Source organism: Corythoichthys intestinalis, chromosome 14, assembly GCF_030265065.1.
Source record: "Corythoichthys intestinalis isolate RoL2023-P3 chromosome 14, ASM3026506v1, whole genome shotgun sequence".
Classification (NCBI taxonomy): Eukaryota; Metazoa; Chordata; class Actinopteri; order Syngnathiformes; family Syngnathidae; genus Corythoichthys; species Corythoichthys intestinalis.
The window spans coordinates 3,505,789-3,522,120 of record NC_080408.1 but is presented as its reverse complement, the minus strand read 5'-3'; the positions used below and the strand labels follow the sequence as shown (position 1 = coordinate 3,522,120).

At 39.6% G+C, this 16,332-nt stretch overlaps 1 protein-coding gene across 2 annotated transcripts in view; it reads right to left on the bottom strand.

Moving 5' to 3' along the window:
- Window positions 1-15,972, bottom strand: part of dnaaf11 (dynein axonemal assembly factor 11) — a 28,925-nt gene extending 12,953 nt beyond the window's left edge. For both annotated transcript variants that reach the window (XM_057856534.1, XM_057856535.1), the window contains exons 1-9: window positions 15,938-15,972; window positions 12,930-13,097; window positions 12,782-12,859; window positions 12,499-12,671; window positions 12,261-12,436; window positions 10,709-10,861; window positions 6,915-6,992; window positions 6,768-6,833; window positions 6,587-6,656 (exon numbers count right to left, since the gene is read on the bottom strand). In XM_057856534.1, the coding sequence (XP_057712517.1) occupies window positions 6,587-6,656; window positions 6,768-6,833; window positions 6,915-6,992; window positions 10,709-10,861; window positions 12,261-12,436; window positions 12,499-12,671; window positions 12,782-12,859; window positions 12,930-13,097; window positions 15,938-15,947 (972 nt within the window). In that variant the 5' untranslated portion in view covers window positions 15,948-15,972. The remainder of the gene's footprint in view (window positions 1-6,586; window positions 6,657-6,767; window positions 6,834-6,914; window positions 6,993-10,708; window positions 10,862-12,260; window positions 12,437-12,498; window positions 12,672-12,781; window positions 12,860-12,929; window positions 13,098-15,937) is intronic.
- Window positions 15,973-16,332: the final 360 nt, after the last annotated feature.

Below are 16,332 nucleotides of genomic sequence, written 5' to 3'. Positions count from 1 at the left end.
CATATTTTATAGATGGTTTGAATTGCGATTATTTACGATTCATTATTTTTTAAGCTGCAATTCACTCGATTAAAAATTCGTTTGCTCGCCGCCGCCCATTCCACTCAAAACAGATCAGACGTCTATCGCCATCAACGACGTACCAATGCGACTTTGCGAGAACAGGTTCAAGGGAACAGCCCTGCCTGGCCGACATCTGCCATCAAACAAACGTCCCTCCGGCGTGGACTTTTAATTTGCCCGTCGGCGATAAAAGACGACGACGAATGACTCCGCCGCGGTTTACGATCGACGCCGGGGTCGGGCCGGAAGGTCGTCGCGCGGGGCGACCTCCCGCGGGACCCCTCCGTCAATGCGCTCCGCTTTGCTGAGCCAGCAAAAAAAAAGGTACTGTGCTGACTCCGTCTTTGCAGAGGCGCCGGGAGCCATTCTGCACCATCACGCTTTCTACTGTCAATCCCCTGTGTGACACTAACAATCGCATCTCCGTCGCTGTGGCAACGGCGATACAACCGCGCCAACTCGCTCAACGTGACAGCCATCGCGATACCGCCAAGGCACCAACTGTATTGTTCTGACCAAGTTGCTACACTACAAATCTGAATTAACCCTTTAACACCGAACGTGTCGGCAGCGACGCGTTTACGCATATCGTCTTTGAAGCTTCGTCACGCTGTAATTACATCACCCGCGTGCTGCTGGTTGGTCTCGTTTGAAAGTGCGGAAGTTGATGTCCACACCAGTTTTTATTTGAAGTCAATCGGCTAAGAAAAACGGGAGATAATGTCATTTGAATTTTATAGTTTTATTGCACTCATAAATATACATTAAAACGCTGCATGGACCATGTATCCATCTCCACATTGTCATCATTTCTTGTCCTTTTTCAAAAGCGAAAGCTGCACAAAATACTACTTATCCCAAGAGTCGTTGTGATGTCAGGAAGGACGAACCGAATGTGATCATTTTTAATAAATTTCCGAGCGAGGCGCCAACTATTGAAAGGGAGGCATGCGAAGCAAGCAGCGGCCGGTGACGTGCCGAAAAATGCACAACACCGGTTGGTTTGAGCGAGCGACTTTGAAACGTGCAGAATGAATCTAAAACTACATTTAGCACAAGCTAATGCATTATTTCATTAACTGAAGGAAGAAGATGAGACGTATTTGTCGTTGTTTTCCTCTGATGAATCGGCGTCTCGGCGAGGAGAAGTGACAGCAGCGCGCTAAAGAGTAGGCTGTGTGACGTTGTGTGTGACGCAGCTCCGTGACCTGTTCAAGAAGAAGCTTTATTGAGTGCGCCAAAACAAAAAAAACAAAAAAAAAAAACTTCATTGGGTCGCATGCCTGAAAAATCCAAGAAATTGAACTACAGTACTTGTCAATATTTTTTAAAATACTTTTTTTCAATGTTATATATATTTTTTCTTCACTATAATCTTTTCAATTTTTATGTAGATGTGTGTGCGTGCGAGAAGCTTGATTGCATGTACCTATATACTTTTGATAAGGTGACGGGTGCAACACCTAACTTCACAGATATCCTCCAAAACATTTTTGTTAGAGGATATACTGTATATAATTTTTTTTCTCACTATTTTGCACACTATATAGCCTGTTTTGACCATAGTATGTGTAAAGGCCAAAAACGCCTATGACCATACCTGCTGTTTGTGTTGAACTGTCAAACATAAAACTATTCAATCTTATTTTTTTCTATTGAATGTTTATCCTAACAAGTTGAATAAATATTATCAAGCTTCAAAACGGTTGGTCGAGCATGTTTGGTTGTCAATGGGACGCCAACTTTACAAATTTTGAAAAAAGATTTTGGGATTTTTTTGTCTTTTTGGGTCCAAAATGTGGATTATAATTGGTCAGTGAAGAAAACAACAGTTTAGACATGAAGTTCAAGGTGTCCTGAAAAAAGGGACCCAATTTGGCCATTGTAAACAATTTTTTCTTTGAAATATAAAGGCAACATCAAATGCATGCAAATTCGGCCAAAATAGGCTTAGGTGTTAAAGGGTTAAACAAGCTACTGTTAAACTATAAGACATCCGGACCTTCTGCTGTGAATTAAAAAGTTTGTTTTTCAAATGGCACCTCAAATGGATTTGACGTCTAGCGCCATCAATGGCAGGTTAGCAAATTTACATAAAACATTGCAGGAATACATACGTACATTATATTAGAAATAAAACAATACTCATTCATTCATTAATTCTAGTGTGGCAACGATTAATCGATTACCTCAAGTAAGGGTTAGCCGATTAGAAAAAAAAGATCAAAATTAATTTTTTTCTGCTTCGAGTATTCGTTTAATTAAAGCGGCGTTGAAAGGGTTTGTTTTGAAAGTATTTGCATTTAGTTTTATTGATTTGGGTGGATACACTGCCTTCTAGTGGCAACAGTGAGTATAACTAATTTCTCCCTGCTCCCTGTTAAGACCAGCATAAGCTAAGATTTTGTTTGGGCTAATGTTTTTTGATAAAGTCAAAATTTCTAGGTATATTTAGCCGTTTTTTGTTAGAATATGTGTTTGACTAATTTATTCAGAACATTTTTTAAAAAAATTAGCATTTTATAGCATTCAAGCTAGCGGACTGTTGTACTCAGACCCTCATTTTTTTTTTATACCGTTTAAGGCTCAGCTCAGGTATTTTAATTTATGTTGCTTATCCGATTACTCGATTATTCGAACTAATGAGTTCATTGATTAATCGACAACTAAAATAATCGATACAGTGGTAATAAAAAGTATCGGAACCTTTTGGAATTTCTGCATGAAATCACTTTCAAATGTGATCTAAGCTTTGTCAAAGTCAAATAGATAAAACAAAAAACAGTGCCTTAACTAAAACCACCTAAACATTTATAGGTTTTTGTATTTTAATGAGGATAGCATGCAAACTATGACAGAAGGGGGAAAAAATAATTAAGGAAACCCTCTGCCTAAGGAAACTTAGAGAGCAATTGAAACCAATTTTTACCAAACATTTTAAGTCTGGTGTGTGCCCAATCACTGATGAGTGGTTTAAAGCTACCCTGCCAATTATAAAACACGCCTGTGTAAAGATTAATCTTGATGAGAAGCATTGTCTTATATGCGTCATGGCTCGGTCAAAAGAGTTGTCTAAAGACCTGCGATCAAGGATTGTTGATTTTTATAAAGCTGGGAAAGGATAAGGACAAAACCATCTCTAAAAATCTGAATGTTCATCGATCGACAGTCAGAGAAGTTGTCTAAAAATGGAGAGAGTTTGGCATTGTTGCTTCTCTCCCAAGGAGTGGCCGTCCACCAAAGATGATGTCAAGAGCTCAGCGCAGAATACTCAGAGAGGTAAATAAGAACCCTAGAGTGTCTGCTAAAGACTTACAGAAATCACTGGCACAGTCCAATATATCAGTGCACACATCAACTATATGTAAGACCAAGGCCAAGAATGGTGTTCATGGGAGGACTCCACAGAGGAAGCCACTGCTTGTTTAATGTTCGCAAAATGGCACTTGGACACTACAGAAGTTTTGGCAAAATATTTTGTGGACTGATGCAACCAAAGTTGAATTTTTTGGGAGTAACACACAACATCATGTGTGGAGGAAAAATGGAACAGCTCACCAACATCAACAACCTCATCCCAACCATGGTGGAGGGAGCAGCATGATTTGGGGCTGTTTTGCTACCTCAGGGCCTGGACAACTTGCAATCAATAATGGAAGAATGAAATTTTGCAGGAAAACCTGAAGCCGTCTGCCAGACAGTTGAAGCTAAAAGGAGGATGGATGCTGCAACAAGACAATGATCCAAAACCCAGAAGTAAATCATCTTCAGAATGGTTTCAGAAGAACAAAATACACTTTCTGGAGCGGCAAATTCAAAGTCCAGACTTAAACCCCATTGGGATGCTGTGACATGACCTAAAGACAGCGATTCAAGCCAGACATCCCAGGAATCAGACTGAACTACAGCAGTTTTGTAGAGAAGAATGGGCCAAGATTAGTCCTGATCTATGTGTCAGACTGATCTGCAGCTCTGGTTGAAGTTATTGCTGCCAAAGGGGTGGTACAAAATATAAAATGTGATGGTTAACTTACTTATTTTTCCCCCTTCTGTCATTGTTTGCATACTATCCTCATCAAAATATGAAAACCTATAAATATTTGGATGGTTTTAGTTAAAGCAGACACTGTTTTTTCATCTGTGTGATTTTGACAAAGATCAGCTCACATTTGATGGTGATTTTATGCAGAAATGTGAGAAATTCCAAAAGGTTCAGATACTTTTTCATACCACTGTCGCTACAGCCCTAATTCATTCATTCATTTCATCCAGGGAGTGCTGGAGCCAATCCCAGCTAACTATGGGCAGTATGCGGGGTGCACCCTGATTATCGAAACTGTATTGAAAAGTAGCACTAAAATAAAAAAAGATTCAAATATAAAAGCATAGAAAAACATGGTACATATAACTTAAAAAAATTAGAGTTAAAAAAGAAAAAAAAAAAAAAAAAAAATCCATTAATCCATCATCTACCGCTTAATCCGGGGTCAGGTCGCGGGGGCAACAGCTTTAACAGGGAAGCTCAGACTTCCCTCTCCCCAGCCAATTTAATGTCACTTTTTTTCAATTACAGTGGGGCAAATAAGTATTTAGTCAACCACTAATTGTGTAAGTTCTCCCACTTGTAAATATTTGAGAGGCCTGTAATTGTCAACATGGTTAAACCTCAACCACGAGAGACAGAATGTGGGGAAAATGGTGGAAAATAAGTATTTGGTCGATACCAAAAGTTCATCTCAATACTTTGTTATGTACCCTTTGTTGGCAATAACGGAGGCCAAACGTTTTCTGTAACACTTCACAAGCTTTTCACACACTGTTGCTGGTATTTTGGCCCATTCCTCCATGAAGATCTCCTCTAGAGCAATGATGTTTTGGGGCTGTTGTTGGGCAACACGGACTTTCAACTCCGTCCTCACCCCGTGGCGTCAAAATGATAACAAGAACGGGGAGCAAAAATCCCAGAACCACACGGGGAGACCTAGTGAATGATCTACAGAGAGCTGGGACCACAGTAACAAAGGCTACTATCAGTAACACAATGCGCCGCCAGGGACTCACATCCTGCACTGCCAGACGTGTCCCTCTGCTGAAGAAAGTACACGTCCAGGCCCGTCTGCGGTTGCGCTAGAGAGCATTTGGATGATCCAGAAGAGGACTGGGAGAATGTGTTATGGTCAGATGAAATCAAAATAGAACTTTTTGGTAGAAACACAGGTTCTCTTGTTTGGAGGAAAAAGAATACTGAATTGCACCATACCCACTGTGAAGCATGGGGGTGGAAACATCATGCTTTGGGGCTGTTTTTCTGCAAAGGGACCAGGACGACTGATCTGTGTAAAGGAAAATGGGGCCATGTATCGAGAGATTTCGAGTGAAAATCTCCTTCCATCAGCAAGGGCATTGAAGATGAGACGTGGCTGGGTCTTTCAGCATGACAATGATCCCAAACACACAGCCAGGGCAACAAATGAGTGGCTTCGTCAGAAGCATTTCAAGGTCCTGGAGTGGCCTAGCCAGTCTCCAGGTCACAACCCCATAGAAAATCTGCGGAGGGAGTTGAAAGTCCGTGTTGTCCAACGATAGCCCCAAAACATCACTGCTCAAGAGGAGATCTGCATGGAGGAATGGGCCAAAATACCAGCAACAGTGTGTGAAAAGCTTGTGAAGAGTTACAGAAAACGTCTGGCCTCCGTTTTTGCCAACAAAGGGTACATAACAAAGTATTGAGGTGAACTTTTGGTATTGACCAAGTACTTAATTTCCACCATGATTTGCAAATAAATTCTTTAAAAATCAAACAATGTGATTTTCTGGTGTTTTTTTCCCCACATTCTTTCTCTCATGGTTGAGGTTTAACCATGTTGACAATAACAGGCCTCTCTAATATTTTCAAGTGGGAGAACTTGCACAATTAGTGGTTGACTAAATACTTTTTTGCCCCACTGTACCTTCACATTTCACATGATATTGTCACATTCTGCCACTGGTTTGAGTGTTTTGTTCCAGAGATGTGGGATGAGTTCCCAACATCGTACCTCCATCCAATTCCAGCTCATCAGCAGTGTCTTTAAACCGATCCTAGGCGGCTTGCCGAGATATTGACTTGCTACCATTTGACAGTTTGTATATCCCTTTGTTGTTGGTTTTTTTTGTTTGTTTGTTTGCCTCTTACTGCGTTTTTCCCTCTTTATTTATTTATTTATTTATTATTTTCTTTTTTTTTCTTCTTTTTTAAAATTTTATTACTGTCACGGACTCTTTTTGTGTCTCCCTTTCCGCAATCCCTATGTTACTGTTGTCTGCTGCAGCGCTGCCCAGTGACGTTACCACCCAGAGTGCACTGCATCGCCAACAACAATGGCGACCTACTAGTTTTTAGTCTGTATTTCTCTTCAAGTACCGGTATATGAAATTTGCACGGGGTGTTTGCAGTCCGGTGTATTTTTTCTTAAATTAGGGTGGTGCGGCTAATAGCCAGGCGTGGAGTAAAGTAGCTCCTACTAACATGTCGGCGACATACTTTTCCTTTGATGGAGACTCTGACGTAAGTTGGCTGAACGTCCACGTCCATCAGAGAGGTATCCATGTGCCTGAGGGAGGGGGTCGCAGGGAGTCATCGATTGGCTCCCACTTCAAATGGATCGGACGCCTATCACCGTCAATGACAGGCATTGAGTTAAATGCTGACTCCGTCTGTGTACCTGTACACTGCCAAGTCCAAGACAATCCTGTTGTTGTCATCGTCTTCTGTCAGGGAGAAGTCCAATCTGCCAAGGCAGTGGAGTTCATCAATCAACATCAGACGTCACATGATACAGTGTGTCTTTCCTTGCGTGTGTGTGTCATACTTGGGTTCATTGACATTCAAGACCCGTCCATCAGCAGTTATCAGAGTCCTTGGGGGCTTCACTTTCTTCTGGGCGTCTCTGCAGGGACACACGACACCATCAATTGAGTGGTCCTTCACCCCTGGAATCGTGTCAGATTAGTACAGCGCAGTCATCTGTAAAATGCCAACATGCCAGCTGATGAACCCTGAGGAGCAGGTGAAGGGTCGCATGTCGGTGAAGGGCCGCGGCCGGTGACTCGTCACTGTCGTGAGCTGAAGCGGAGCTGAGATGAACCAATCTGTTTTCAATTTCAAATCATGAAATCTGCCAGAAAAGGTTAGCTTGTTCTGTTTCATTAACGGTAATAGACAACCCAGACTTGCTCACTAGGAAATGCAATTTCTGGAGAAATTGGGGAGCTTTGCTGGGCTGGTCAATAAACTTGTAATACAAGTGAACACATGTACTTACATAACAAATACACGCAAGTAAAAATATTTTCAACACATGTTCACACAGTACACGTACTTGTTCTACACGTACATGCAAGCATACCTGCTTGTAGGTAAGGTACACATACTTGTAGTACACGCAATTGTATTACAGGAAAACACACTTGTAGAACAGGTACACACACTTGTAGTACCAGACCGCGCACTTGTAGTACAAGTACACATACTTGAAGTACAAACACACACAAGTATACATACTCGTAGTACAAACACAAGCAAGTACACGCACATGTATAACAAAAAAGCACAATTACTCGTACTTGTATAACAAAAATACTAGGGCTGTCAAAATTATCGCATTAACGGGCGGTAATTAATTTTTTAAATTAATCACATTAAAATATTTGACGCAATTAACGCACATGCCCCGCTCAAACAGATTAAAATGACAGTACAGTGTAATGTCCGCTTGTTACTTGTTTTTTGGTGTTTGGCGCCCTCTGCTGGCACTTGGGTCCAGCTGATTTTATGGGTTAGTACCATGAGTGAGCATGGTGTAATTGTTGACATCAACAATGGCGAGCTACTAGTTTATTTTTTGATTGAAAATTTTACAAATTTTATTCAAACAAAAACATTAAGAGGGGTTTTAATATAAAATTTCTATAACTTGTACTAACATTTATCTTTTAAGAACTACAAGTCTTTCTATCCATGGATCGCTTTAACAGAATGTTAATGTTAATGCCATCTTGTTGATTTATTGTTAAAATAAACAAATACAGTACTTATGTACCGTATGTTGAATGTATATATCCGTCTTGTGTCTTTCCATTACAACAATAATTTACAGAAAAATATGGCATATTTTATTGATGGTTCGAATTGCGATTAATTACGATTAATTAATTTTTAAGCTGTGATTAACTCGATTAAAAATTTTAATGGTTTGACAGCCCTAAAAAATACACAAGTACACGTACTGGTCGTACATGGACACACGAGTATACTGTACGTACCTGTAGCAAAAGGACAAGTTAGAAGTGGTACTTGTAGAAAAAGTACATGCAAGTACACATATTTTTAATACAAGTACACGCAAGTACATGTACTGTATTTGTGGCACAAGTTCACAAAATACACACAACTGTAGTGCATACAGGTAAACGCACTTGTACAGGTACACACACTTTTGGAACAAGTACATGTATTTGTATTGCAAGCACACACAAGTACATGTACTTGGATCACATTTCATGCAATACACCCAATTGTAGTACAGGTAGACGCACTTGTAGTACATGTACACGAATTTGTAGTACAGGTAAACGCACTTGTAGTACAGGTAAACACACTTGTAGTACAGGTATACGCAATTGCAGTACAAGTACATGTACTTGTAGTACAAACATACGGAAGTACATGTACTTGTATCGCAGGTTCACGCAATACACGCAATTGTAGTACAGGTACACGCACTTGTAGTACAGGTATACATACTTGTAGTACAAAGAATTTTTAGAAGAGGCACTTATAGAAAAACTACAAGCAAGTACACATATTTTTAATCCGAGTATACGTAAGTACATGTACTTGTAGTAGAAGTAAACGCAATACATGCACTTGTAGTAGAAGTAAACGCAATACATGCACTTCTAGTACGAGTACACGCACTTGTAGTACAAGTACATGTACTTGTAGCACAAACACACATAAGTATTTATACATACTTGTAGTATAAACAAAGCAAGTACACGCACATCGATAGCAAAAATACACAAGTACACATACTTTTCGTATATGGACACACGAGTATACGTACTTGTAGCAAAAGGACAAGTTAGAAGTAGAAAAAGTACAGGCAAGTACACATATTTTTAATACAAGTACACGCAAGTACATGTATTTGTAGCACAAGATCACAAAATACACACAACTGTGGTACGTACAAGTAAACGCACTTGTAGTGCAGGTACAAACACTTTTAGTACAAGTACATGTACTTGGATCACATTTCATGCAATACATGCAATTCTAGTACAGGTAAATGCACTTGTAGTACAGTTACACACACTTGTAGTACAGGTAAACGCACTTGTAGTACAGGTAAACGCACTTGTAGTACAGGTAAACGCACTTGCAGTACAGGTACACGCACTTGCAGTACAAGTCCATGTACTTGTAGTACAAATATACGTAAGTACATGTACTTTTATCGCAGGTTCACGCAATACACGCAATTGTAGTACAGGTAAACGCACTTGTATTACAGGTACACGCACTTGTAGTACAGGTATACGTACTTGTAGTACAAAGACATGTTAGAAGAGGCACTTATAGAAAAACTACAAGAAAGTACACATATTTTTTATCCGAGTATACGCAAGTACATGTACTTGTAGCACAAGTTCACGCAATACATGCACTTGTAGTAGAAGTAAACGCAATACATGCACTTCTAGTACCAGTACACGCACTTGTAGTACAAGTACATGTACTTGTAGCACAAACACACGCAAGTATTTATACATACCTGTAGTATAAACAAAGCAAGTACACGCACATGGATAACAAAAACACGTAAGTACACATTCTTGTCATACATGGACACACGAATATACGTACCTGTAGTACAGGGACAAGTTAGAAGAGGTACTTGTAGAAAAAGTACAGGCAAGTACACGTATTTTTAATACAAGTGCACACAAGTACATGTACTTGTAGCACAAGTTCGTACAATACACGTATTTGTTCTACACGTACACGAAAGGACACCTACTTGTAGTACAAGTACGCAAATACACCTACTTGTAGTGTAAGTACTCATAGTACAACTTCACATAACACAGACACTTGTTAGTAAAAAAAAAAAAAAAAAAAAAAAATACACATCCTTCTGGTACAATTTCACTTAAGTACACGTTATTGTAATAGACGTATATGCAAGTACACGTATTTTTAATACAAGTGCACACAAGTACATGTACTTGTAGCACAAGTTCGTACAATACACGTATTTGTTCTACACGTACACGAAAGGACACCTACTTGTAGTACAAGTACGCAAGTACACCTACTTGTAGTGTAAGTACTCATAGTACAACTTCACATAACAGACACTTGTTAAAAAAAAAAAAAAACATACCCAAATCACGTCCTTCTGGTACAATTTCACTTAAGTACACGTTATTGTAATACACGTATATGCAAGTACACCTACTTTTAGTACAAGTACACATAAATAACTTCGGCATATTGTATTCTGTATATGTGAAGGATGCACCGAGATGGAGTGATGCTGCTGTGGCGACACCAAGCGGCGAAATGTGAAATATCATCAGAACTCAAAATTGAACTCACTTTTCCTTGGCCGTCTTCTTCTTCTCCAGGTGGCGGTGCGCCTCTATACGAGATTCGGGGGTGAAGGGGCACGGAGTGTTCCAGAACTCCTTCTCCCGTCGCTCCTCGTCCGACTCGGTCCCATCCTCCTGCTTTCCCTCGGAGTCAGGAGGACTGCAGGATGGAAACAGGCTTATCATCAAAGTTGGCTTCTCTCATTGTTTGCCATTGAGGGTGCTAAATGTCCAATCCGTTCGAAGCGAGAGGTTCGCAGCCAAACCTCCAACTTTAAATGGATTGGACATCTACTTGGGATAAACACATTGAAATTTACAGCAGATTGGATTGATTGGATGTCATATGAATTGGTATCTATCATTATTTTGGTATTGTGTGAGCCATCTTGGGTGGGTCGACCAGTTATAGGAAACTAGTAGTACTGCAACGATTAACTCGAGTATTCGTTAAGAAAAGAATATTCGAATTCAATTTTCTTGCTTTGAATATTCATTTAATTAAAGTGGCGTTCTATTGGTTTATTTTGAAAGTGTTTGCATTTCATTTTATTGATTTAGGTGGATACACTGCCCTCTGGTCTTTGCAAATGCAAATAATTGCAATATTGCAATAAAATAATGTAAACTGGTTAAACTTGAGAATAGCTGAGATCTGTCATGACAGAACATTACTCCTCAAGTTAAGCATTCACTTCAGTGATATCTGGCGCCATCTAGTGTCATGAATGGGTATAATGTCTAGACCCCGAATATAAGATGACTCCCACTTTTTCAGTCTTATTTCAATGCAAAAAATACCGTCTTATATTCGTGCCAATACGGTACATATCGTGCAACTAGGGCTGTCAAAATGATCACGTTAACAGGCAGTAATTAATTTTTCTAATTAATCACGTTAAAATATTTGACGGATTTAACGCACATGCCACGTTCAAACAAATTAAAATGACAGCAAAGTGTCATTTCCACTTGTTACTTGTGTTTTTTTGGTGTTTTTCCGCCCTCTGCTGGCGCTTGGGTGCGACTGATTTTATGGGTTTCACAGCACCATAATTATTATTGACATCAACAATGGCGAGCTACTAGTTTATTTTTTGATTGAAAATTTTACAGACTTTATTAAAACGAAAACATTAAGAGGGGTTTTCATATAAAATTTCTATAACTTGTACAAACATTTATCTTTTAAGAACTACAAGTCTTTCTATCCATGGATCGCTTTAACAGAATGTTAATTATGTTAATGCCATCTTGTTGATTTATTGTTACAATAAACAAATACAGTAGTTATGTACAGTATGTTGAATGTATATATCCGTCTTGTGTCTTATCTTTTCATTCCAACAATAATTTACAGAAAAATATGGCATATTTTATAGATGGTTTGAATTGTGATTAATTACGATTAATTAATTTTTAAGCTGTGATTAACTCGATTAAAAAATTTTATCGTTTGACAGCCCTACGTGTAACATATTTTTTAGTACCCCTGACATCATTTTAGTGCCATATCGGTACCAATATTATTATTACTATTGCTGAAATTGGGCTCGTACCCGTCTGTTACCGCTTCTTGTCGGCTTCCCGTCCGGTCAGTGCTCCCCTCTTCCTTCTCTGAAGTGTTCCCCCTCAAGTATTGGTCCTCCTGCTCCAGGACCTGCCTGGTCAGCTCCTCCAGGCCCTGATTGGCCGCGATGCGCTCAGAGCGCGTCACCGCTGTGCCGTCCAGACACTGAAGGAAGGAAGCTTGAAAGTAACTTGAACGAGATGAGCCCACTTTGGTTTTGGCCTGACCTGGAGTTGAGGTAGTGTGGCGATGACGTATTCCCGGTAGCCTTGGAAGACCGCGCAAGGGTTTCCCACCAGGAAGAGTTGGCCCAGGTGCAGGTTTTCTTTCAGGGCGGCCACACTGCTCAAACGCCCCACGAAGTTGAGCGTCAGGTCCAACTTTTGCAGACTCTCACAGCCTACGTCGACACGAAAAGCCGCAACTTCATTTCTGACAATCGCCAACCCTCCTTGTCCAAATGGCTTGGACATCTATCGCTGTCAATAGCAGTGAGTACCACATATGCACCTTCCAGGTTTTCAATGACTTGGATGTTATTCAAGGCCAAGTTCAAGTACTCCAGCTTCTTCAGGCGACCTACGTTCTCTATGAAGAGAAGAAGGAAAAATCTTCGCAACCAAGCGAAAAAGTGGTCACGATGGCGACGGTGCCCCACCGATGCGAGGTATGAGGTTGTTCTGCAGGTAGAGGATCTTGAGATCCCTGCACCATCGCTCGATGTGCTCGATCCTCTCGATGTCCTGCTGATGCAGCGAGACCTCCTCCAAGGAGAAGATCTCACACTCGTTGTGCTCGGCCCGGCGACGGATCAGATCTTCCGTGACTGCACGTGAATCGTTACATTTCAGTGGCACTGACGCCGAGAGATTTTCACTTCGACAAATGGACCGGATGTCAGTGAAGCCGATGAGTTACAGTGGTATGAAAAAGTATCTGAACCTTTTGGAATTTGGAATGCTTGAACTAAAACCACCCAAATATGTATAGGTTTTCATATTTTAATGAGGATAGCATGCAAACAAGGACAGGAGGGGGAAAAATAAGTATGTGAACCCTCTGCCTCAGAAGACTTAAACAACAATTGAAACCAATTTTTACCAAACATTTTAAGTCAGGTGTGTGCCCAATCACTGATGAGTGGTTTAAAGCTGCCCGGCCCACTATAAAAAACACACCTGGTAAGAAATGTCTTGATGAGGAGCATTGGCTGATGTGCATCATGGCTCGGTCAAAAGAGCTGTCTGAAGACCTGCGATCAAGGATTGTTGGTTTGTTTAAAGCTGGGAAAGGATACAAAACCATCTCTAAAAGTCTGGATGTTCATCAATCGACAGTCAGAGAAGTTGTCTACAAAAGGCGAGAGTTTGGCACTTTTGTTTCTCTCCCAAGGAGTGGCGGTCCACCAAAGATGACACCAAGAGTTCAGCGCAGAATACTCAGGGAGGTAAAAAAAGAACCCTAGAGTGTCTGCTAAAGACTTAAAGAAATCACTGGCACAGTCCAATATCGCTGTGCACACATCAACTATATGTAAAACTATGGCCAAGAATGGTGCTCATGGGAGGACTCCACGGAAGAAGCCACTGCTGTCTAAAAAAAAAAACATTGTTGCTCGTTTAATGTTCGCAAAAAGGCACTTGGACACTCCACAGAAGTTTTGGGAAAATATTTTGTGGGCAGACTAAACCAAAGTTCAATTGTTTGGGAGTAACACACAACGTAATGTGTGGAGGAAAAATGGAGCAGCTCACCAACATCAACACCTCATCCCCACCGTGAAGCATGGTGGAGGGAGCATCATGATTTGGGGCTGTTTTGCTGGATCAGGGCCTGAACAACTTGCAAATATTAATGGAAGAATGAATTCATAAGTTTATCAGGATGTTTTGCAGGAAAACCTGAGGCTGTTTGTCAGACAGTTGAAGCTAAAAAGAGCATGGATGCTGCAACAAGACGATGATTCAAAACACAGAAGTAAATCAACTTCAGAATGGTGTCAGAAGAACAAAATACACGTTCTGGAATGGCCAAGTCAAAGTTCAGACTTGAACCCCATTGAGATGCTGTGGCATGACAGCGATTCATGCCAGACATCCGTGGAATCTGACTGAATTACAGCTGTTTTGTAGTGAAGAATGGGCCAAGATTAGTCCTGATTGATGTGCCAGACTGATCTGCAGCTACAGGGAGCGTCTGGTTGAAATTATTGCTGCCAAACGGGGGCCACAAAATATTCAATGTGATGGTTCACTTACTTATTTTCCCCCTTCTGTCATTGTCAGCATACTATCCTTCATTAAAATTTAAAAACCCAAAAATGTTTGGGTGGTTTTAGGTAAAGCAGACGCTGTTCTCTCATCTGTGTGATTTTGACAAAGATCAGATCACATTTGATGGTGATTTTATGCAAAAATATCAGAAATTCCAAAAGGTTCAGATACTTTTTCAAGTGATATTGGGCGGGAAAAAGACGCAAATTCTTTGGAATCTCTGAAATACCTTCATGAAAATCACAACAAGTTTGATCTTATCTAGTTGCTAATACCAACTTTACTCCCTGATGCTTGAATTTACATTTAACAAATATACAACATAAAGCATTGGGGGAAACAGAAGTACATAATTAATAATAACAAAAATAACTACTCATAAAAATGTGAAACTCTTAAATTAAAACCGAAAAAAAAAAGATTAAAAAAACTAGAAGAACATAAAGAAATTCAATAATAACACTTTTAAAATTAAAGAAAATATTATTTGGGGAAATGTTTTTTAAAAAAGGAAAGTATTAATAAACTTAAAAAAAATATCAAAAAATATTTTATTCTATTTTTAAATATATTATTCAAATAAGATTTTTACTTCTTCCGAGTATTTTTTTTCTTTTCACGATATTCACATTCTCATTTTTGAATGTATTCTCCTTTTTATTTTTACTATGAACAGCTACATCAGCAATGGGTATTATTTTGTTAATTTTTTTCACAAAGTGTTTTAAATGTCTTTGTTTGTTTGTATATATAATTCCTTGTTAATTAAAAAAAAAAAAAAAAAAAAAAAAAAAAAAAAAAAAAAAAGAGCTAACATATTGCCCTCTCATTACGACACCAAAACACTTTACGACTCCTTTACGCCAGTCTCCCTCGCGAAAGCCGTCTTCTTTACTAGCTGGTCAACTAGTGAGTGACACACTAAGAATGCTAGTTAATCACTCGACGAGAATGTCAGTCATTTGTTTAGTAGAATCGCCATACATAAAGCTAGTTAACAATTCAAATAAAAGACAACACAGTTGGTTAGCTTCCTACACTCGGTACGACACTTTACGACTCCTTGTAACCAGTCTTCATACGGACGCCTGTAAGGCTCAAGAAGTATATTTTTTCAAACCGGTCATCTTCAATCGGTTGGTTAGTGATACACAGAGCAAAACAATTTATTAACGGAACATTCATTTCGCTGTTAAGCTAATTAGCAATAGCAACACCTCTAAATCGGTACACAACGTCCGAGATTGACAATTGCTCACTGACTAAACTTGTTCACAGTTTGTCATTTAACGCCACAGTATTCACACGGCCGCCGATTCGCTTCCTAAATTCGTCCGTTGCGGGTGAATTTGGTTAATTTAGTGAGTTAATGAAGCTAGGAAAATAAACTCACTGTAAACCATCGTCGCGCTCCCTTGTCGTTTAGGACGTTACCGTGGAAACCCATAGACGCCGCCGGTGCTGCGTTCAAGAAAACACGGAAAACAATATAAGTAAAATTTGTATAATAGGATACCATTATATTCATTTTAATAGTTAACTAATAAATAATTTAGGCAAATAATAATAATTTAAAAAATAAAAATAAAAACCTTTCCACTTTCATATTCTAGCCTAATTGCTGACCCAAAATAAAAGCCTTTTATTCACCACATTTATTATCATGATGATTATGAAGTGCATTTTCTGTTTGGTCCTGCTCAAACAAACTTTGCTAACTGAAAATTTCCATAGCAGAATCTCTCCGTTTCCATGGTGACGCTGAGGAGAAATGCAGTTCGTCTCAGT